We start from the raw sequence: 21451 nt of genomic DNA on the forward strand, positions 1-21451 counted from the left end.
CTAACCCCCAGTTTTTATTTATTTATTTTGTTTTAGTTGGAGGAGAATAGTGTCATATAGTCCAGGCTAGCCTTGCAAGTAAGTGATTTTAAGTGCTGAGTCATCTCCTCCACCCCCAGGTTAGCTGGGAACCTGTCACATAGCCAAGGCTGGCCTGGAGCTCCTAGTCTTCCTGCTTCCGCCTCCCACTTGCTGGGGTTACAGGTGTGTGCCTCCAAGCCCCGAGTCCCCCCTGCACTTTCCCCAGTGCCTGGAACGGCTCCCATGAAAAGTCACTTAGCAGCTATTTATCTCCTGTGAGATACAGTAGCTCTGGGATTTATACTCTGTTCTGACCTCTCTGACACCTTGTGAGGTGCAAACTCTCCCCTCCTTGCCTAACACTGATCAACTGAGCCTCCCTTTGGCTGGCCCTAAGCACCTTGCCATCTCCTGCCCATTTCTATTGGTCATATTCTTCTTATTTCTTGCCTCACCTGCTGTCTTCTCCTGCCCTCCTGAGGTGGCCCCAGACCTGGGAGGTTTACCTCTGGCAATGCCCATGGTGGCAGGTGCAATTGTCCTCAGTGGAGGCACAGCCAGGGCTCCCATCAGGGCAGAGGCAGCGGGCTTTGCTTTCCTGATCTTGGCATTTCTGCTTAGGATGGCACAGGTTGGGGGCACACAACGGAACGTCACAGAGCTGGCCTGTTGGGGGCAGGCAGAGACAAGTCTGAGAGAAAACCAAGTCCCAGGCCACTTGTTAGGTATGATTTGTTCACTCCTCAAGAACCTGTCCTTCAGCGGTCCCTTTTGCTGTCAGAACACTGCCTAGCTTCCTGTCACATGAGACCCTGTGCGACATGATCTTCCTGCAACTGCCACGTTTCTCATTACAAAAATAATTTTTTTTTGGTTTTTCAAGATAGGGTCTCACTCTAGCCCAGGCTGACCTGGAACTCACTATGTAGCCCAGGCTGGCCTTCAACTCACAGTGATCCTCCTACCTCTGCTTCTCGAGTGCTGGGATTAAGGCATGCACCATATAAATATTTTTAAAAAAATATTTATATTTTCAAGAAGAGAGAGAGAGAGAGAATGTTGCTCCAGGACTCTAGCTGCTGCAAATGAACTCTAGATGTACACACAACTTTATATATCTGGCTTTACATGGATACTGGGGAATTGAACCCCGATCATTAGGCTTTGCAGGCAAGAGCCTAAACTGCTGATCCATCTCTGCAGCCCACAATTCCTATTTTTGCCTGGTGATGCCCTATGCTCTGGCTCTTCTGCAGTTTCTCTGTTAGTGGACTTTTCCTCCTGCAGGTTTTCCGCACACACAGCGCTCTTCTCTCTGCTTGCTGGGCGCTGCCGCCTCTGCTCTGGCGCACCTGCTCAGCTCTCAGCCCGCAGCGCCTCCTTGCGCTCTTCTCTCCTTTGGACACAGGGCCCGTGCAGCTGACGTGTGTGTGTGTGTGGGGGGGGGTGCACTCACAAGAAACTTAGCAACAACAAGTTTTCTGAACACGCAATGAGCAAAATATTAATTTGTGATCAGACCTGTAACGGGTCTGTGGTGTGCAAACAGTTGTGCGGCACGGCCCTCTGCAGCCCGGCTCTGCGCACACAGCACAGGCACGGCGCACGCTGCTCACCACACAGCCCGACAAAGGCTGCCTGACGCATCTTGGCTCAGTTAGGAGACTGCTATAGTTACAGTTTTTTATATTTAATCATTGTTTTTTTTTTGTTTGTTTTTTTGAGGTAGAGTCTCACTCTGGTCCAGGCTGACCTGGAATTAACTCTGTAGTCTCAGGGTGGCCTTGAACTCATGGCGATCCTCCTACCTCCGCCTCCCAAGTGCTGGGATTAAAGGCGTGCGCCACCACGCCTGGCTTAATCATTATTTTTATTTATTTATAAGAGAAAGAGAGAGAGACCTCTAGCCCCTGCAAATGAACTCTAAACACATGCACCACCTTGTGTATCTGGCTTACATGGGTCCTGGGGAATTGAACCTGTGTTCTTTGGCTTTGCAGGCATCTTTCCAGTTCCCAAGAACTGCAGTTTTGTGGGGGTTTTTTGTTTGTTTGTTTGTTTTGTTTGTTTTTATGGTTTTCTGAGGTAGGGTCTCACTCTAGTCCAGGATGACCGGGAGTTCACAATGGAGTTTCAGGGTGTTCTCCAACTTATGGTGATTCTCCTACCTCTGCCTCCTGAATGATTAAATTTAAATGACTAAAGGCGTGCACCACCACGCCCAGCTGCAGAGGTGAAGTTTTTACTGTTCAGTCTTCCGCTCTTAGAGAAACATGATGGTTTAAGGATGGGGCGCAAATGCTTTTAGCATTTTCCTGCTGGCATTCTTCAGCATGTGTCACATGAGTGTGTCTTTGGATTGTGTTATACTATACCAACAAGGACATTCATCTCATTAGTATGCAAAATTATTTTTGTCATTAGTAAATGGCAAAGTTACATGTACTCCAAATAACTATTTGAAAATAAATTTGTGATTGTCAGTAAATGTTTGCATTGTATACCTGTTATAAATACTTAAATACTTAAGGTTAATAACAACTTGCCAGAACTGGGCGTGGTGGCACACACCTTTAATCCCAGCATTCAGGAGGCAGAGGTAGGAGGATTGCTGTGAGTTCGAGGCCACCCTGAGACTACAGAGTGAACTCCAGGTCAGCCTGATGAGCTTGTGACCCTACCTTGGAAAACCAAAACAAAACCAAACAAAACCAGCACCCCCCCACCAAAAAATCTTGTCAGGGTTGGGGGTTGGGGTGATGGCTCAGCAGTTAAAGGTGCTTGCTTGCAAAGCTTGCTAACCCAGGGTTGATTCTCCTGGACCTATGTAAAACCAGGAGCAAAAAGTGGTACATGTGTCTGATGATCATTTGCAGTGGCAACACACACACACACACACACACACACACACACACACGCACGCACGCATGCATGCAAAAATAAAAATATTTTTAGATCAGGGCTGCAGAGATTGCTTAGTGGTTAAGACACTTGCCCATGAAGTCTAAGGCTACCTAGGTTCGATTCTCCAGGTCCCACGCAAGCCAGATGCACATGGTGGTACATGTGTCTGGAGTTTGTTTGTAGTGCTTAGAGGCCCTGGTGTGCTCATTCTTTCCTTCTCACTCTTTCTCTTCCTCACTCTGTCTCTAATAAATAGATAAAAATAAATCTTAAAAGAAGTTATTTAATCAAAGTTGGGCATGGTGTCGCACGCCTTTAATCCCAGCACTCGGGAAGCAGAGGTAGGAGGATTTCTGTGAGTTCGAGGCCAGCCTGAGACTACATAGTGAATTCCAGGTCAGTCTGGGCTGGAGTGAGACCCTACCTCAAAAGACCAAAAAAAAAAAAAAAAAGTTCCTTGATCAAAGACGGGAGAGATGGCTCAGCAGTTAAGGCACTTGTCTGTGAAACTTAAGGACCCAGGTTTGATTCCCCAGCACCCATGTAAGCCAGATGAACATGGTGGCACATGTGTCTGGAGTTTGCAGTGGCTGGAGGCTCTGGCGCACCCATTATTATCTCTCTTAAATAAATAAATAAGTAAATAAAATATTGTTTTAAAAGTTCCTTGATCAAAAAGAGACCATAGGGCTGGAGAGATGGCTTAGCAGTTAAGGTGCTTGCCTGTGAAGCCTAAGGACCCGTGTTTGACTCCCCAGATCCCACATAAGCCAGATGCACAAAGGTGAGGCAAGCGCAAGGTCGCACATGTGCAAAAGGCAGCGCGCATGTCTGGAGTGCAATTTCAGTGGCTGAGGCCCTGGTGTGCCAATTCTCTTTCTCTCTCTCATAAAAAAAAATTAGGGGCTGGAGAGATGGCTTAGTGGTTAAGGCACTTGCCTGTGAAACCAAAGGACCCAGGTTTGATTCCCCAGGACCCACGTAAGCCAGATGCACAAGGGGCACATGCATCTGGAGTTCGTTTGCAGTGGCAACAGGCCCTGGCGTGCCCATTCTCTCTCTGCTTGCAAATAAATAAATAAAATTAAAAAAAAAAATAAAAGAGAGAGAGACCATAAGAGGAAAAGCTTTAAGAGGCCCTGGCCTCTAGGACCCTGGGCATTCCTCTCCCAGGGCCACTGTCATCAGGGGGCAGGTTGGTCTCTGCGTTTGACTTAAAGCAGCGCCCTTCTCAGCCCTGCGTCTGAGCCTGGCGCAGAGGACACCAGCCACTCTAGTCACCCACCGCCCTCATTTACACGTACCTGCTTTTGCAACCCAGCGACTCCGCTTGTTAGCCAAGCACTTTACGAGGAAGCCACGTCCCCAGCTCTCTTAGAAGGTGTCTTATCCGTGCCTGTTTCGTAAGCACTGCGTGGCTTTCCGTTGAGCCCACTTCTCGAGTCCTTAGCCCATCACATGCATTCATATTGGGCCCACTGGGGGCCTCACAATGACGCCTGTCCTAGGCCACCCCGCGCTGGCTGCACAATGGTGTAGGCCTTGCGCCGCCTACCTTTGAGATGCTCTCAAACACCCACCCATGACCCAAACGGACTCACATATCTTTCCAGTTCTCAAATCTCCTTTTCTGACCTGTGAAGCCAGTGGGGCAGAGGCAAAAGAAGGCTCCTGGGAGATCAAGACAGCTGGCTCCAGTGGGACAGGGACCACTCAGACAGTTGTCCACCTCCGTTTCACAGCGTGGTCCTTCAAAGCCTGTGGTCCAGGGAAGGGTCAGGGGCTGTGCAGATGCCCGCCTCACCCACCATCTGAGCCCCAGGGTACCTGGCAGACACTCGCAGTGGAAGGCTCCGGGCTGGTCCAAGCAGTGCCCTCCATTGGCGCAGGGGGAACTCCTGCACTCATCCACATCTTCCTCACAGTGGGTGCCAGCGAATCCTGGTGGGGGGCGGGGGGGGGAGAAGGGAGGCCCACGTCATCCAGGGAGCACACCAGAGCTGTGTCTCTTACAAGGAGGGTGCTCCTCCAGGGCTTCCGTGAGGAGTCACGGGCACTTGGGCGTGGGGGTAGGAGAGTGATGTGGAAAGACCGGTGCTCAGACCTGCCGATGGTGGCCGATGGGCTGAAGCTCGGTGGTGCGGCCTTAGCCTACTCTATGTGGGGCCCTTGCTTCCCTCCCTAGCACTGAGGAAAAATAACAGAAAACAAGGCCCAGAACCCACTTCCTGTCACCACTGAAAGGACTAAATGACACAATGCCTAAAAAGCACGAAGCCAAGTGCCTGCCCTGGAGTGAATATAAATGTAGTTGGACAGGGGAGATGCTTGAGTGGTTAGGGCACTTGCCTGAAAAGTCTGATGGCCTGGGTTCGATTCCCCAGCACCCATATAAAGCCAGATGCACAAAGTGGTGCATGCCTCTGGAGTTCATTTGCAGTGAAGCCCTGGCACATGTATTCTTTCTTAACCTCTGTCCTTGCAAATAAGTAAGTAAATAAATAAAAATATTTTTTATTTTATTTATTTACTTATGAGAGAGAGAGAGAGAGAAAGAGAGAGAGAATGGGTGCTCTAGGATCTCTAGCTACCCCAAATGAACTCCAGATGCATGCACCACCTTGTGCATCCAGCTTATGTAGGTCCTGGGGAATCGAACTTTGATCCTTAGGCTTCTCAGGCAAGCACCTTAACCACTAAGCCATCTCTCCAGCCCAGCAAAGATATTTTTTTTTTAAAGATATTTATTTATTAGAAAGAGAGAGGCAGATAGAGAGAGAGAATGGGTATGCAGGGTCTCTGGCCACTGCAAACAATGACATCTGGCTTTATGTGGTTACTGGAGAATTGAACTTGGGTCCTTTGGCTTTGCAGGCAAGTGCCTTAACCACTAAGCCATCTCTCCAGCCCCCAGCAAAGATATTTAAATAAATGTTGTCATTTCCCTAGTGTAGAGCAGAGGTGTGTCTAATGAAGATGGAGAAGGACCAGGCAGCATTTCCTGTGGCCACACCAGGGACAGCCTGGGACCCAGCATGATGGCAGCAGATGACAGGAGGGATCTGAGGGTGCTCTGTCAGGACAGACATGAAGGGGGACTGAGCAGAGGAAGATTTGGGGATGAGGCAAAAGAGAGTCTGGGGAGCTGAGGAGGAACTGGAGAAACAGGGAGCTCTTTGTTCAGGCTGGAGGGGAGCTCTGAGAAGGCTGGACTTTGCAGGTTCTCTGGGGACGGAGGGTGGCTGGGATCGGAATCTGTACCCACCAGGCAGGCACACACACAGGAAGCCATTGAGCAGGTCGTGGCAGCCAGCTTGGTTCAAGCAAGGGCTGGAGGCGCACTCGTTGGTCTCCACCTCGCAGAGCCGCCCTTCTAAGCCTGGGGACACAGACGTGGTGAGGGGCTCGGCCCAGGGGCCACAGGCAGAGGGGCCCTGGGCCTGGGAGAGGTGGCCCACCCTGCCCTCCCTTGTGCTGTCTGTCCAGGCTGGGACTGAGGAACCCTAAGCCAGCTGCTCTGCCCCCACAGGTGTGGAGGTTCAGGGAGCAGGGTTCCTGCTGGCACCTGTGGAAGGGTGGAGAGACAGTGTTTTGGGGACCATTTCTGTGTACTTAGAGGTGGGGCTCACTTGCCCAGCCTGGAGGGGAGGAAATCCTTGAGGTACAAATGAGACTAGTGGGATCTCTACCTGGAGGGTGATTGACTTTTCTCTTTCTGAAATTGTTATATATTATTCATTTATTTATTTAGAGAATATGAATATAGCATGCCAAGGCCTCTTGCTTCTGTAAATGAACTTTTCTCATGCGCTACTTTGTGCAGCTGGCCTTACGTGGATCCTGGGATATTGAGCCCAGGTCAGCAGGCTTTGTAAGCATGTGCCTGTAACCCCTGAGCCACCCTTCAGTCTTCTTTCTTTCATCCATACAGCCTCCCTCCCTCACGCCCTCCTTCCCTTCCTTCCTTCTTTCCTTCCTCTTCTCTCCCTTCCTCCCTCCCTCCCTCCCTCCCTTCCTCCCTTCCTTCCTTCTTTCCTTCCTTCCTTCCTCCGTCCCTTCCCTTCTATCTGTCGCCCGGCCAATCCGAACAACCGGCCAGACTGCGCTCTATGAGGGCCATGCCACACAGGGAGGCCCGCAGCCCTGCTGCTCCTGGAGGCCATGGTGTCTCTGTGTTCACCGGGTGGGGGCAGGGAGAGGAGAAGTGTGCCATGCGCTTGTCCCCAATCGGCCTGTGGATAAGCAACTCTTCTTGGGTCCAGGGTTAATTCTCCCCCTCTCCCCAGCTAGCTCTACCATACCTGGTGGGCACAGGCAGTGGAAGGCTGCAAGTAGATCCAGGCAGGTGCTGCCCGGGTGGCAGGGCTGGGACAGGCACTCATTGTGATCGGCCTCGCAGCGAGAGCCCGTGTAGCCAGGAGGGCAGAGGCAGTGGAAGGAACCAGGGGTGTTGAGGCAGGAGCCGCCGTGTTCACAGGGACTGGGGCCTTGCTGGGCTGGGGAGAGAAGAGCTGGGGGTACATAGGGGCTGGGGTGGGGGGAGCTGGGCACCCATAGGGATGGGGAGGGGTGGGGAGAGCTGGGCACCCGTAGGGATGGGGAGGGGTGGGGAGAGCTGGGCACCCATAGGGACGGGGAGGGGTCGGGAGAGCTGGGCACCCATAGGGACGGGGAGGGGTGGGGAGAGCTGGGCACCCATAGGGACGGGGAGGGGTGGGGAGAGCTGGGCACCCATAGGGACGGGGAGGGGGAGGGAGAGCTGGGACCCGTAGGGATGAGGAGGGGTGGGGAGAGCTGGGCACCCGTAGGGACGGGGAGGGGTGGGGAGAGCTGGGCACCCATAGGGACGGGGAGGGGTGGGGAGAGCTGGGCACCCATAGGGACAGGGAGGGGTCGGGAGAGCTAAGCACACAGGGCAGATAAGGAGGGGCCTGCTTGTGATAGACTGGGGAGAAGACCAAACTGGTGAGGGGCTTGAGTCTTTACAATGGGGTGAAGGGGCCTGGAGGACTGAGTACTGGGCAGAGGGGCTGTGTAGGGAAGAGATACCAGGCCTGGATCCATTCAGTGAAAGGGATGGTTGGTGTTTTTCCTCCCTCCCTCCCTCCCTTCCTTCATTCCTTCTTTCTTTCTCTCTCTCTCTCTTTTTGAGATTGGGTCTCATGTGTCCTAGGCTGTCTTCAAACTCACTATATAGCTAAGAATGACTTTGGGGGCTGAAGAGATGGTTTAGCACTTAAGGCATTTGCTTGAAAAGCCAAAGGATCCAGGTTCAATTCCCCAAGACCCATGTAAGCCAGATGCACAAGGTGGTGCATGGGTATGGAGATTGTTTGCAGCAGCTGGAGGCTCTGGCGTGCCCATTCATTCATTCATTCATTAATTTTCTGTCTCTGTCTCTTTGTCTCTTTCTCTCTCAAATCAATAAATAAATAAAATTAGAAATAATTTAAAAAAGAATGATGTTGAACTTCTGATCCTCCTGCCTCTACTTCCCCAGTGCTGCACCAGCATGCCAGGCACATGCGCGTGCACTTATGCAGAATTACGCAGTGAACACGGGCCTTGTGCATGCTAGCTAAGCACTCTACCAATTGCAATATATACCTAGCCGCCCCACCCTCTTTAATTGATTTTGTTTCCCCAGGTAGAGTCTCACTCTAGCTCAGCTGACCTGGAATTCACTATGTAGTCTCAGGGTGGCCTTGATCTCTTGGCAATCCTCCTACCTCTGCCTCCCGAGTGCTGAGATTAAAGGCGTGTGCTACCATGCCCAACTGATTTTTTTGTTTTTTTGAGAATGGATCTCATGTAAGCCAGGCTGGCCTCAAACCCCCTATGTAACGGAGGATGGCCTTGAACTCCCGATCCCCCACATCCTGGGTGCTGGGATTACAGGCATGCACTACCATGTCTGACTTGGGTTTTCAATTTGAAAGACCATCTGCCCTATTCTCTGTTGGCCTCTGAGGCTCTGCTGGGGTGCCTTACCCATCTGACACTCGTCCAAGTCCTCATGGCAGGTGGGTCCTGAGTAGCCTGGCTGGCACAGGCACAGTGTAGAACCCGTTAGTGGGTTGGTGCTGCACTGGGCATCCCCATGGCATGGCTGGCTCAGGCACATGTCTTCCAGGTGGCACAGGAGGCCTGCAGAGGCCCAAAGAAGCAGGGTTCCTCGTGGCTGTCCCGGAACTTCTCTCGCCCTTCACCTCTTACGCCCCCCCAGCCCCCCTAAAACCCTATGCCCGCACCTGTGCGTCCAGGTGGGCAGAGGCAGGTAAAGGAGCCCACACGGTCAATGCAGGTAGATCCCGGGGCACAGGTGGCGGCCGCGCAGTCGTCCAAGTTCTCTTCACAGCCCGTACCCCCCCAGCCGCTCACACACACGCAGTGGAAGCCACCAGCCGAGTTCTGGCAGGTACCCCCATTTCTGCAGCGAGGAGGGCCCTGAACCTCACATTCGTTCACATCTTCAGAGCAATCCCAGCCTGTAGGGGAGGAGGAAGAGGAGCAGGGCCGGAGCTGGGAGCCTTGTGAAGTGGGGAGTCTGGATGCAGGTGGTACCTACTCACCTGTCCAGGCTGTCGGGCAGAGGCAGGTGTAGGTGGCCAGTCCATCTTGACATGTGGCCCCGTTCTGGCACTGGTGCCCCACACAGTCATCTGGGTTCACCTCGCAGTCCAGGCCTGTGAAACCTGACGGGCCGTGGCCTGAGCCGTGTAAGGGAATGCACCCAACGAAGCCCCTCCCTGCCCAGAAAGCCCCTGGAAGAACGCACCTGTGGGGCACAGGCAGAGGTGGAAGGTGGTGTCTCCTTCTGGCACCAGCTGGCAGGTGCCCCCATTTAAACAGCTCTCAGGGGGACAGAGTCCCCTCCGTAGCTGGCAGCGTGGACCCTCCTGCCCCACAGGGCAGAGACACTGGTATGACCCCAGGGTGTTATGACAGGAAGTGCCTTCTGGGCAGGGCCCTGGGTCCTTGAAGCACTCGTTCACATCGTGTTCACAGGTGTGACCCTCGAAGCCAGGTGGGCAGCGGCACTGAATCTGGGGGTACGTAGTCAGGCATAGGCCACCGTTGGCGCAGGGGTTGGCTGAGCAGAAGTCCCGGAGCTGGCACTGGCCGCCTGCGGCAGGGGATGGGAGACAGGGTCGGAGGGGACCGGGGTTCCCAGCCCTGAAAGGATCAGCGTATGTGAGGTCTCCTTGCTGTGACACCTTGTGGCATCTTGTCATACTTCTTTTTTTAGTTTTTTAAGTATTTCTTTTTATTAATTATTTGAAAGAGGAGAGGGAGAATGGGTGCACCAGGGCCTCCAGCTGCTGGAAACTAGGAAAACTAGGAAACTCTAGGCACATGTGCCACCTTGTGCATCTGGCTTACATGGGTCCTGGGGACTCAAACCTAGGTCCTTTGGCTTTGCAAGCAAGCGTCTTAACAGCTAAGCCATCTCTTCAGCCCTCATAGTTTTCTCTTTTTTTAAAACTTATTATTTTTTTATTGATAGCTTCCATACTTACAGACAATAAACCATGATAATTCCTTCTCTCACTTTCTCCTTCACAAATTCACACTCCATCATATCCCTTCCCTCTCTCCATTAGTCTCTCTTTTATCTATTTATTTTATTTGTTTGGTTTTTCAAGGTAGCATTTCACTCTAGCCCAGGCTGGCCTGGAATTCACTATGGAGTCTCAGGGTGGCCTCGAACTCACGGTGATCCTCCTACCTCTACCTTCCAAGTGCTGGGATTAAAGGCATGCGCCACTGCGCCTGGCTAGTCTCTCTTTTATTTTGATGTCATCATTTTTCCTCTTATTATGAGGGTCTTGTGAAGGTAGCGCGAGGGCATGGATCTCGAGGCCAATTTCCGTCTGGATGATCGCATTGTAAGCAGTCCTACCCTTCCTCCGGCTCTACATTCTTCCCACCTCTTCTGTAATGGACCCTGAGCCTTGGGAGGTGCGATGGAGACGCTTTAGTCCTGTCTTTATTCCCGTCCCCTCGGCCCTGCTTCACCCCCGTCCCCTGCTTAGTCTTGCTCTGCCGTGGGAAGGGATTCTGTGAACTGTCCAGTTTCTACACTGAAAGTCACACATGTGCTCAGTTGGTCCTACCTAGGGACATGTGGGACTCGGAGTCTGCCCCAGTGTTGCACCCTCCTTGGTGGGAGGAGCCCCTCTCCTCTCCTGGCTCAGCGAGCTCAGCACTGTGGTCCTTCCAGGAGTTGCTGGGGGCACCTGGCCCTCAGAACAGTGGGATGGGGCAGGGCAACTACCCAGAATGCAGCCTGGAGCCTCCTCTGGTGACACAGGCCATGGCCCTCCAGCTGGCAGGTCAAAGTGCACCAGAGGGAGCCAGCAGTGGCATCAGGATGGTGAGCTAAGGTGGCCCACGGGACACTTAGTTTGGAAGTATTCCAGCATTCTGGTAATGTGGTGGATGTTAAGCTTTAAGGAAGTTAGTCCGGGGTGGCTCGTTTCAAGGCCTTTGTCTCCGAAAGAATCCAGTTCCTTCTTTCCTGCTCCTCCCAGCAGGCTGACTCGCCCTGTCCCCTCCTGGTCATCCCCTCCAGCACTCACCTGTCCACCCAGGCATGCAGGAGCACCGTGGGAGGCCAGATGCCTGGAGGTGGCAGCGGCCCCTTTTGGAACAGAAGAAAGGAGGGCAGTGGTCTTCTAGTTGGGTCTGGCACCTGTCACCAGTGAAGCCAGCTGGGCACGTGCAGAGGAAGCTGGGAGCCAGTGGAGAAGAGGGGCCAGGGGAGCCTGGGAGTGCGGGAAGCGCGGCTTGGCAGCTGCCTCCATTCTGACAGGGCTGTGTGTTCCAGCAGGGGTCAGGAACCTGGCACGTGTCACCCAGAAAGCCTGGGGCGCACCTGGGCAGGGGGCAGAGGGACATTCCAGGTGGGGCCCTTCTTTTCTTTGTTCTCCTTTCTCCCCATTCCTCACCTCTCCCCCCCCCTTTCTCCGCACACTCACTCGCAGGCCCCCTGTCCCTGAGACAGCTGCAGGCAGGTGCCTCCGTTGGCGCAGGGTTCTGGGGAATCTCCACACAGCAGCTCTGGGGAGGGACAGGAGGGTGAGACGGAGCCCAAGGGACCTGTGGCTTTCCTCAACACCTGTTCCCAGGCCTCCCTCCAACTCCACTCGCCATCCACCCACTCGCAGGCCTCATGGGGTCCCCACACTCAGTGTCTTCCACTCCAGACTTCTAGTTTCTGCCCTCCTCCCTCTTCCTGTTGATTCTCTGGGCTCTCAGTGGAGCCTGGCTCCGTCCCAGGGAAGCAGGACAACAGGGATCGGAGGGGGGGTCAGGGGCTCCTGGGAGGTGAATGGCTGAGGCACTGAAGGGATTTCCTCCCGGAAGGGCCCAGCATGGAGCTGTTGGGGGGGGGGCAGCTGCACTGGAAAGAGCCTGGTGGGCCCTTGACCTGTGTCTCTATCTGTACCCGCTCATCTCTTCCCAGAGCAGGTGGCCCACATGTTCCCTTGTGTGAGACCCCTCGGCCTCCGCTCCAGGGCCAGCTGGGGTCTCCCATCCCCAGCAGCAGTCACCACTCACAGGGGGGTCGGGGCAGCCCCCTTAGCTGTTGGTTCTCTCAGTGGGTCATTCCCATGGCCGGGGGGCAGGGGGACAGGATCTCCTCCATCAAGCGTCCTTGGAAAACCTGGGGTTTGGTCCTCTTCCCCAACCCCACCGGACATCCTCCTGAGGGAAGTGACCCCTCCATCTATCTCCTGTACCTCCGGCCATGCCTCACCTCTGGTCAGGACACTTGGGAGCAGCAGCGGCCACAGCAGCAGGGGACGGGGCTGCATTCCAGAGCGCTCCTCCCAGGCCCAGGTCCCTTCTCCCTCTCCACACAGGGACCCTGGAGCCCCCGGAGCACGCAGGGCCACCTCCTCGGCTTCCACCGCCCCTTCCTCCTCCTGGGGCTGTTGCACGCTGCAGTCTGAGCTGTTTCCTGAGTCACACAATGTCCTGGACACCCTAGTGATGGGGGGGGGGTGATGTGGAGGAACATTGAGGGGGATGAGGGAGGGGCCTCCTCTGTCCCTGAACACCCCGGGGGAGGCCGGGCAGTGTGGTGGAGGGCTGGTGAGAGCAGGGGCGAGCTCTTGGCTCCTGGGGTCTGGGGGCAGTCCTAGCCCTTTGATTTGTGGATATGGTTTCTGCTTTCTAGAGATGGGAGGGGGCAGGGCCTGGAAGCAGAGGTGTGAGCTGTGATCCCTTCTGGGCCAGCACAGGTACCCCTCCAGCCACTCACCCCGGCACAGGGAACCTGGGGGATTTCCAGGTTTACCTTGGCTCTTTTTCTTCTTCTGGGGAATGGGCAAGATGGTGCGCTGCTCTTCGGGCGGGGGGTGTTTTGGTCTTCTTTTAGGGAGGACTGTATTTATCAGTGATAAACGGACAGTCTACTCCACCCCTTGCTGCTTTTCTCCCTGTAAAGGATGCAGGGCATAGGGGTGTCAGGAAAGAGTCACACAAGGGATTCATTGCTCATTCTACCTTCTGTTAATTTTACCTTAAAAAGTTATACAGTCCAAAAATGTTAGTTTTTACATAGGGTCTTTCTCAGTAGCCTAGGATTGCCTGGAGCTCACTATGTAGCCCAGGATAGCCTCAAACACACGGGATTCTCTGCCTTAGCCTCCTAAGTGCTTGAATTACAGGTGTGAGGCCCTATTCCTGGCTAGCTTCATTTCTCACCCCCCCTTTTTTGAGGTAAGGTCTTACTCCCTCATTTTTATTTATTTGACAGAGAGAGAGAGAGAGAGAGAGGAGAGAGAAGGGGCACACCAGGATCTCTTGCCACTGCAAAGGAATTTCAGATGCATGAGCCACTTTGTGCACCTACCTTTATGTAAGTACTTGGCAATCACACCCAGGCCATCAGGCTTTGCAAGCAAGTCTGTAAATCACTGAGCTATCTCCAGCCCCCTATCTCCCTTGTTGAGTCAACTCGGCACAACTTGGGGGCCAGCCACACTGAGTCTCTTCAGTAGCACTGGGGACTGAACCCAGTGTAGTAGAGGTGTCTGGGCAGCTAAGCTTAGTCAGACATCCTACACACAGCCTAGAATCCCAGTAACTGCCCTGTGGCGGTAAGCGTCTGTAATACCAGCACTTGGGAGGCTGAGGCAGAGGGGGCAGGAGTTCAAGGCTAGCCTGGACTATATAGTGAGACACTGTGCAAAGAAACAGTTCGTTTAACAATAAACAACCCCACAGCATTTTCTTGTAATTCACATGATTTTTGTGCGTATAACGATTGTTCACGTTTCTTTTGTGCTGTGTCTGTGCCTTTAGCCTGTAGTCCTCTTGGTGGTGTCTCCCCCCCCCCCCGCACTCTTGTGGAGGAGGTAGCTGAGGGTTCCGCGACCTGACCCGGGAAGATCTAGTGGTCTGAGGGCTTTGGTGCAGGTGAGTGGCTTAGGAAAGTAGGAAGAGACAGTTGGCTTCGTGTGGGACCACGAAGGACAGGGTGGAGAGACTGGTCTATGTTGCCAACTTTGCATCATTGAGAAGAGGAGACTGGGGCCTGTGGCTGGAGCTTGGGAGAAAGAAGAAATGACAATGGAGACAGAGCAGTGGTTAGATGGAAGAGGAACCAGGGGTGCTGGGATGCCCAATGTCAGGAGGGTACCAGGCCACTTCTTGCCTTATCCTGCCCAAGGCAAGAGGGTGCACCTGCTTGGGCCACCTATGCCATTCCTGGGTCCATGGCAACCTCCGTGACCTGAAGGACTTTGCAACTCAAAAGACCATTAATGACCCCCTAAGAGCCTGCTGCCCAGTGATGTCGCGGCTGTTGGAACCATCGACATGGCAGTGAGCTGCAGCATTTTGGGGACATGGGGTGTAAAGGACACCGTTCTTACAATACCCCATCGAAGAGAGCTTCGTTTGCTCAACTGACTCTTCCACATCCCAGGAGGGAGAAGGCTGAATCTGCCAATCATTCACACTTCAGTTATGGGAACTTACTACCTAAAGAGGCGCCGGCTTTGTGTTTGCTCTTCCTGCTGGGAGGACCTCTTCCTCCCTGGGCGGTTATTCACTGCGAGGCCTGGCTTATTCATCAGGCCGAGGCTCTCTCCTCAAAAGACGGCTTCTCCTTAAGGCCTTCCTTCAATACCCCATTCCAGAACTGGAAACCCTCCCCCAAGCTCCCGTCCCCCATGGATTTTCTTCTTACTGTGATATTTATTTATTTATTTATTTATTTATTTATTTATTTATTATGAGAGAGAGAGAGAGAGAAAGAATGGGCACGCCAGGGCCTCCAGCCACTGCAAATGAACTCCACAGATGCATCTGGCTTTGCATGAGTCCTGGGGAATTGAACCTGGGTTCTTTGACTTTGGAAGCAAGTGTTTTGGCCACTAAGCCATCTCTCCATCCCTGTGATTTTATTTTTGTCCTCCCCTCATCCCCAGGTAGGGTCTTGCTGTAGCCTAAGCTGACCTAGAACTTACTATGTAGTCCCAGGTTGGCCTTGAACTCACAGCAATCCTCCTACCTCCATAGTTGTGGGATTATTTTTAACCATTTAATTCACACTGTGCATTTCATTTTGCTTTTATTTCTAAATTTTTATTTATTTATTAGAGAGAGAGAAAGAGGCAGAGAGAAGGAGAGAGAGATTGAGAATGGGTGCACCAGGGCCTCTAGCCCACTGCAAACAAACTCCAGACGCATGCACCACCTTGTGCCTCTGGCTGTATGTGGGTGCTAGGAAATTGAACCTGGGTCTTTGCCAGAAGCAACTTAACCGCCGAGCCATGTCTCAGCTCAGCCCCTTTGGCCTTTCTCATAGACGGATCGGCAGCCCCATGGTCAGCTTTGCCTCTGAGGAAAGCATTTGGTTAGGAGGAAGGAGAAGGCATGGAAGGAAGGGCAGCTGGGTCTGTTCTGGACATGCTGAGTTTAAGGTACTTGACAGGAATCTGTGTGTCTTGTTAGCTTGTTATTATTGATTATGTATTTTTGTTTGTTTGTTTTAGGCAGGGTCTCTAGCCCAGGCTGACCTGGAGGAACCCATTCTGTAGCCCCAGGCTGGCTTGGAGCTCAGGTTGATATTCCTACCTTGGCCTCCACAGATGAGCCCCGAGATTAAAGGTGCACATCCACAAATGTGGCAAGAGAGCTTTTCTCAGGAGTTAGGGTGCCAGGTGTTCACGGCCACCCCAAACTGCCACCGAGTCACTGGCCTCCAGGTTCTTGTCTTATGAATTCCAGTGAGTGAGATCCACAGACCATGGAGGGTGACGTTTAGAAAGATTTTATTACAGAGTTTAAGTAAAGGAAAATAAGGCAGAGCTCCTGCAGAGCAGGAGAGGTTCCCAGAAATGGGAAATCCCACTTGGAGACCCTGATTAGTTTTTTATTAAATCTTTTTTCAAGATAGGGTCTCACTGTAGCCCAGGCTGACCTGGAATTCACTATGTAGTCTCTGGGTGACCTCGAATTTACGGTGATCCTCCTACCTCTGCCTCCTGAGTGCTGGGATTAAAGGCGTGCGTGACCACACCCAGCTTCTGATTGTTTTCTTTTCTCCTTCCTTCTTCCCTTTCTTCCATTCTTTCCTCCCTCCCTCCTCTTCCTCTTCTTCTTTCTTTCTTTTAAAAACTTTATTTTTATTTATTTACTTATTTCAGAGAGAGAGAGAAAAAGGGGGAGAGAGAGACAGAGAATGGGGGGGAGAGAGAGAGAGAGAGAGAGAGAATGGGTTCGTCAGGGCTTCCAGACACTGCAAACGAACTCCAGACACGTGCGCCCCCTTGTGCATCTGGCTTATGTGTGTCCTGGGGAGTTGAACTGATGTCCTTTGGCTTTGCAGGCAATTGTCTTAACCACTAAGCCATCTCTCCAGCCCCTTATTTCTTTTTTAAAAATTTAAATATTTAATCTTTATTTTAATTTATTTGAGAGAGTGAGAAAGAGAGAATGAATGGGCATTCCAGGGCCTCCAGCCACTGCAAACGAACTCCAGAGTGTGTGCCCCCTTGTGCTTATGACTAATGTGGGTCTTGGTTTGTGCTTTGAAATCAGAGTTGCCATGGTTTGAATGAGCTAAGGCTGTGTGGGTTGGGTCTGCAGGAAATAGACTTTTGGGGTTTAATCTGGACTTGGGCTGGCCTTTCAGAGCTGACCTGAATCAATCGGGGTGAGAACCAGGTCCCAGCACCCCAAACAGTCTTAAGTCGTGAGGTGAGTTCCCCCTACAGAGACTGCTGTAGGAGAGGCAGTTATCATTAGTCTGCAGAGAGGCCAGCTGCTGAGGACTGCCTTCCAGGAGAGAGCTGGGGCAAAACCACAAATAAACCGAACTGGCATCTATCAAGCACTTTTATAAAGTAGCAAAAAACAACACTAGTTTTTTTGAGGTAGGGTCTCACTCTAGCCCAGGCTGACCTGGAATTCCCTATGTAGTCTCAGGTTGCCTTGAACTCACAGTGATCCTTCTACTTCTGCCTCCTGAGTGCTGGGATTAAAGGCATGCACCACCATGCCCGGCAATACTTTTTTTTTTTTCTGATTTATTTATTTGAGACAGAGATAGGGAGGGAGGGAGGGAGGGAGAGAGAGAGAGAGAGAGAGAGAGAGTGAGAATGGGTACACCAGGGCCTCTGTGTGCATCTGGCTTACGTGGGACCTGGAGAATTGAACCTGGGTCTTTAGGCTTCACAGGCAAGTGCCTTAACCACTAAGCCATCTCTCCAGCCCAATGACACACTTATTTTTAAGTGCACATGGAACATTCTACAGGGTAGAACACACTAGGTCATAAATAGGGCTCAGTAGCTTTATCTTGCATACAGGTGTATGTTTGTGTGCCGTGCATACATGTATGGTGCTGGTGTGTGTGGGCAGATGTGTGTGTGTGTGGGCGTGAGTACACACGTGTGTGTGGAAGTCAGAAGTCAGTGTTGGAAGTCTTTCTCAGTTGCTCTCCACCTTTATTTTTTGAGACAGGATCGCTTTTTAGAAAAATTTTATTTTATTGACAGCTTCCATACTTATAGACAATAAACCATGACAATTCCCTCCCCTCTCCCACTTTCCCCTTTACAAATCCACACTCCATCATATCCCCTCCCTTTTAGCCTCCCTTTTATTTCGATGTCATCATCCTTTCTTCCTCTTCTGAGGGTCTTGTGAAGGTAGTGCCAGGCACTGCGAGGGCGTGGACGTCAAGGCCAGTTTCTGTCTGGAAGGTTGCATTGTAAGCAGTCCTACCCTGCCTTCGACTCTGACATTCTTTCTGCCACCTCTTCCACAATGGACCCTGAGCCTTGGGAGGTGTGGTAGAGATGTCTCAGGGCTGGAACACTCCTCTGTCACTTCTTCTCAGCACTATGGGGCCTTTTGGGTCATCCCAGTCGTCACTGCCATCTGAAAAGAGAAGCTTCTCTAACCAGAAGTGAGAGTAGCATTAATATATGGGTACGAACAATAGGTAAAGTGCTTATCGGGCAGTTTGGTGAGCATAATATGTGCATTTAGCCAGACAAGAGCAGATGTTACCCCCTAGGGCTCATGACCTCCCCCACCATAGGCTTTTGATTAGGTTTTCAGTACCAGGCACATATTCCCTTCCATAGAGCGGGTTTCCAGTCCAGTATAGACCAGTTGGTTTCCCCCAGAACAGACACGTGGCACCCATTGGCTCATGGTCTGGCCATACTTGAGGCTTGCAGCATCCACTGCTTTCACCACTGATGGCTTCAAGACAGGATTTCTTGCTGAAATAGGGCCAGACTAGGTAGTCAGCAAGCCCCAGGGACCCTCCTGTCTCAACCTCCCCAGCACTGGGATTGCAGGCACACGCTGCTGTACCAGGCACTGTGAGGTCATGGATACCCAGGCCATTTTGTATCTGCAAGAGTGCATTGTAAGGAGTCCTACCCTTCCTTTGGTTCTTATATTCTTTCTTCCACAATGGACCCTGAGCTTTGGGAGGTGTGACTGAGATATTTCAGTGCTGAGCACTCCTCTGTCACTTCTCAGCATTGTGGTGCCTTCTGAATCATCCCAAGGTCACTGCTATTGGAAAGGAGAAGCTTCTCTAACCAAAAGTGAGAGTAGCATTAATATATGGGTATGAACATTAAGAAAAGTGCTTATTGAAGGCTGTTTGGTGAGCATAATATATACATTTAACCAGATACCAGCAGGAGTCATGACTTCCCTGGTGATAGGTTTTCAGTATCAGGGATGTATTCCCTCCCATGGAGTGGGCCTCCTGTCCAATCAGCGAGCAGCTGTTTTCCTCCATAATATACATGCCACTGTTGCACCTGTTGGTTTGTTTGGCCTAGCTGCCCAAACCTAAGGCTTGCAGTGCCCACTGTTGTTTATCTCCACTGATGACTTGTCTTTCACATAGGGCTGCATGCAGCATGGCTCCTCCCAGCTTTCTGTCAGCTGGTCCACATGGAGGAGGTTTTCAGCTCAGCCCCAGCTTGATTTCTCAGTGACCTGCAGTCCAGGCAAGTAGAGTCTTCAGCAATAGGGTGTTGCAGTCAGGTTCGCATTGCTGGTAGAAATCACCCAACTAAGAGCAGCTTGTGGGAAAAAGACGTTTATTTTGGCTTATAGGCCTGAGGGAGAAGCTCTATGATGGCAGGGAAAATGATGGCATGAGCAGAGAGTGGACATCACCCCCTGGCCAACATAAATTAGATCATAGCAACAGGAGTGTGTACCAAACACTGGCATTGGGAAACTGGCTATAACACCCATAAGCCCGCCCCCAATAATACACTGCCTCCAGGAGGCTTTAATTTCCAATTGCCATCAGCTAGGGAATCTAGCATCCAGATACCTAGGTTTATCAGGGACACCTGAATCAAGCTACCACATTCTGCCCCTGGCCTCCACCAACTATTAACCACCTATGATGTAAGATGCATTGAATTTGGTCCAACTTTCAAAGTCCCCATAGTTTTGTTTTTTTTTTTATCAATTCCAATGATGTTCATACATCCCCATAGTCCAAAATCTGTTAAATGAGCCATAATACCAAAGAATCCTCCCCCAAAACCCATAATGACACAGAATAAATATTCACACAGCAAAAGATGGCATTGGGCATAGCAAAGAAACGTTCAACCAACACAAGATTTAAGTAGGGCAGACAGCTTCTTCCTCGGGAAAACACCAAATGGCGGATGACGCCGGTGCAGCGGGAGGGCCTGGAGGACCCGGGGCCCCAGGCCTGGGAGGCTGCGGCGGCTTCCGTGGAGGTTTCGGCAGCGGTCTCCGGGGTCGCGGTCGTGGGCATGGCCGTGGTCGGGGCTGAGGCCACGGGGCTCATGGAGGCAAAGCCGAAGACAAGGAGTGGATCCCCGTGACCAAGCTGGGACACCTGGTCAAAGACATGAAGATCAAGTCCCTGGAGGAGATCTATATGTTCTCCCTGTCCATCAAGGAGTCTGAGATTATTGACTTCTTCTTGGGCGCGTCCCTTAAGGATGAAGTTTTGAAGATCATGCCAGTGCAAAAGCAGACTCGTGCTGGTCAGCATACCAGGTTCAAGGCTTTTGTCGCCATTGGGGACTACAACGGTCACGTCGGCCTGGGTGTCAAGGGCTCTAAGGAGGTAGCCACTGCCATCTGAGGGGCCATCATCTTGGCCAAGCTCTCCATTGTGCCTGTCCGGAGAGGCTACTGGGGGAACAAGATGGGCAAGCCCCACACAGTCCTCTGTAAAGTGACAGGCCACTGTGGCTCTGTGCTGGTGCACCTTATCCATGCCCCTAGGGGCACTGGCATTGTCTCTGCCCCCATGTCCAAGAAGCTGCTGCTGCTGGCTGGTATTGATGACTGCTACACTTCAGCCAGGGGCTGCACTGCCACCCTGGGCAACTTTGCTAAGGCCACTTTTGACGCCATCTCTAAGACCTACAGCTCTCTGACCCCCGACCTCTGGAAAGAGACTGTGTTCACCAAGTCTCCCTACCAGGAATTCACTGACCATCTTGTGAAAACCCACACCAGAGTCACAGTGCAGAGGACCCAGGCTCCAGCTGTGGCTACCACATAAGGGTTTTATACAGAAAAAAAAAAAAAAAAAGTGGATTAGGCTTGCAAAAAAAAAAAAAAAAAAGTAGGGCAGACATCAAACTCTGTAAGTTCAAGTTAAACAACTCTAGCCAGTGACAAATCTCCAAATCCAATAATTCTAACCAGCAATAAGTCTCTGGAGTTCCAGTTCTGCCCCTCCAGCTAGGCTACTCACAGTCCTGGAAAACGTCATCCAGGGCTGGCAGCTTTCCTTAGCAGCCATCTCGTGGTCCTGGCATCTCCACTGGGTCTCCACTGCAATCCACAGTTCATCCTCATGGCCCCATGGGGTCTCCATGCAGGCGTCCTGTAAATCTGCTTCACATTGCCCATAGCCATTTCCAAAACAGAAGACCACGTTGCAAACTCAATGACACTCTGTGGTGGTTTGATTCAGGTGTCCCCCATAAACTTAGTTGTTCTGAATGTTAGGTCCCCAGTTGATGGA

At 51.9% G+C, this 21451-nt stretch overlaps 1 protein-coding gene and 1 pseudogene across 3 annotated transcripts in view; one reads left to right on the forward strand and one right to left on the reverse strand.

Annotated features, from left to right (window-relative positions):
* The window catches only part of Notch4 (notch receptor 4), a 29657-nt gene extending 16794 nt beyond the window's left edge, over positions 1–12863 (reverse strand). For all 3 annotated transcript variants that reach the window (XM_045156393.1, XM_045156395.1, XM_045156394.1), the window contains exons 1-12: positions 12689–12863; positions 11907–11988; positions 11508–11803; positions 9704–10051; positions 9498–9620; positions 9177–9413; positions 8917–9072; positions 7227–7421; positions 6191–6304; positions 4753–4866; positions 4561–4683; positions 528–687 (exon numbers count right to left, since the gene is read on the reverse strand). In XM_045156393.1, coding sequence (XP_045012328.1) covers positions 528–687; positions 4561–4683; positions 4753–4866; positions 6191–6304; positions 7227–7421; positions 8917–9072; positions 9177–9413; positions 9498–9620; positions 9704–10051; positions 11508–11803; positions 11907–11988; positions 12689–12746 — 2006 coding nt within the window. In that variant the 5' untranslated portion in view covers positions 12747–12863. The remainder of the gene's footprint in view (positions 1–527; positions 688–4560; positions 4684–4752; positions 4867–6190; positions 6305–7226; positions 7422–8916; positions 9073–9176; positions 9414–9497; positions 9621–9703; positions 10052–11507; positions 11804–11906; positions 11989–12688) is intronic.
* A 7223-nt stretch (positions 12864–20086) lies between these two features.
* LOC101600318 lies at positions 20087–21014 on the forward strand (annotated as a pseudogene).
* Positions 21015–21451: the final 437 nt, after the last annotated feature.

Source organism: Jaculus jaculus, chromosome 8 (genome assembly GCF_020740685.1).
Source record: "Jaculus jaculus isolate mJacJac1 chromosome 8, mJacJac1.mat.Y.cur, whole genome shotgun sequence".
Classification (NCBI taxonomy): domain Eukaryota; kingdom Metazoa; phylum Chordata; class Mammalia; order Rodentia; family Dipodidae; genus Jaculus; species Jaculus jaculus.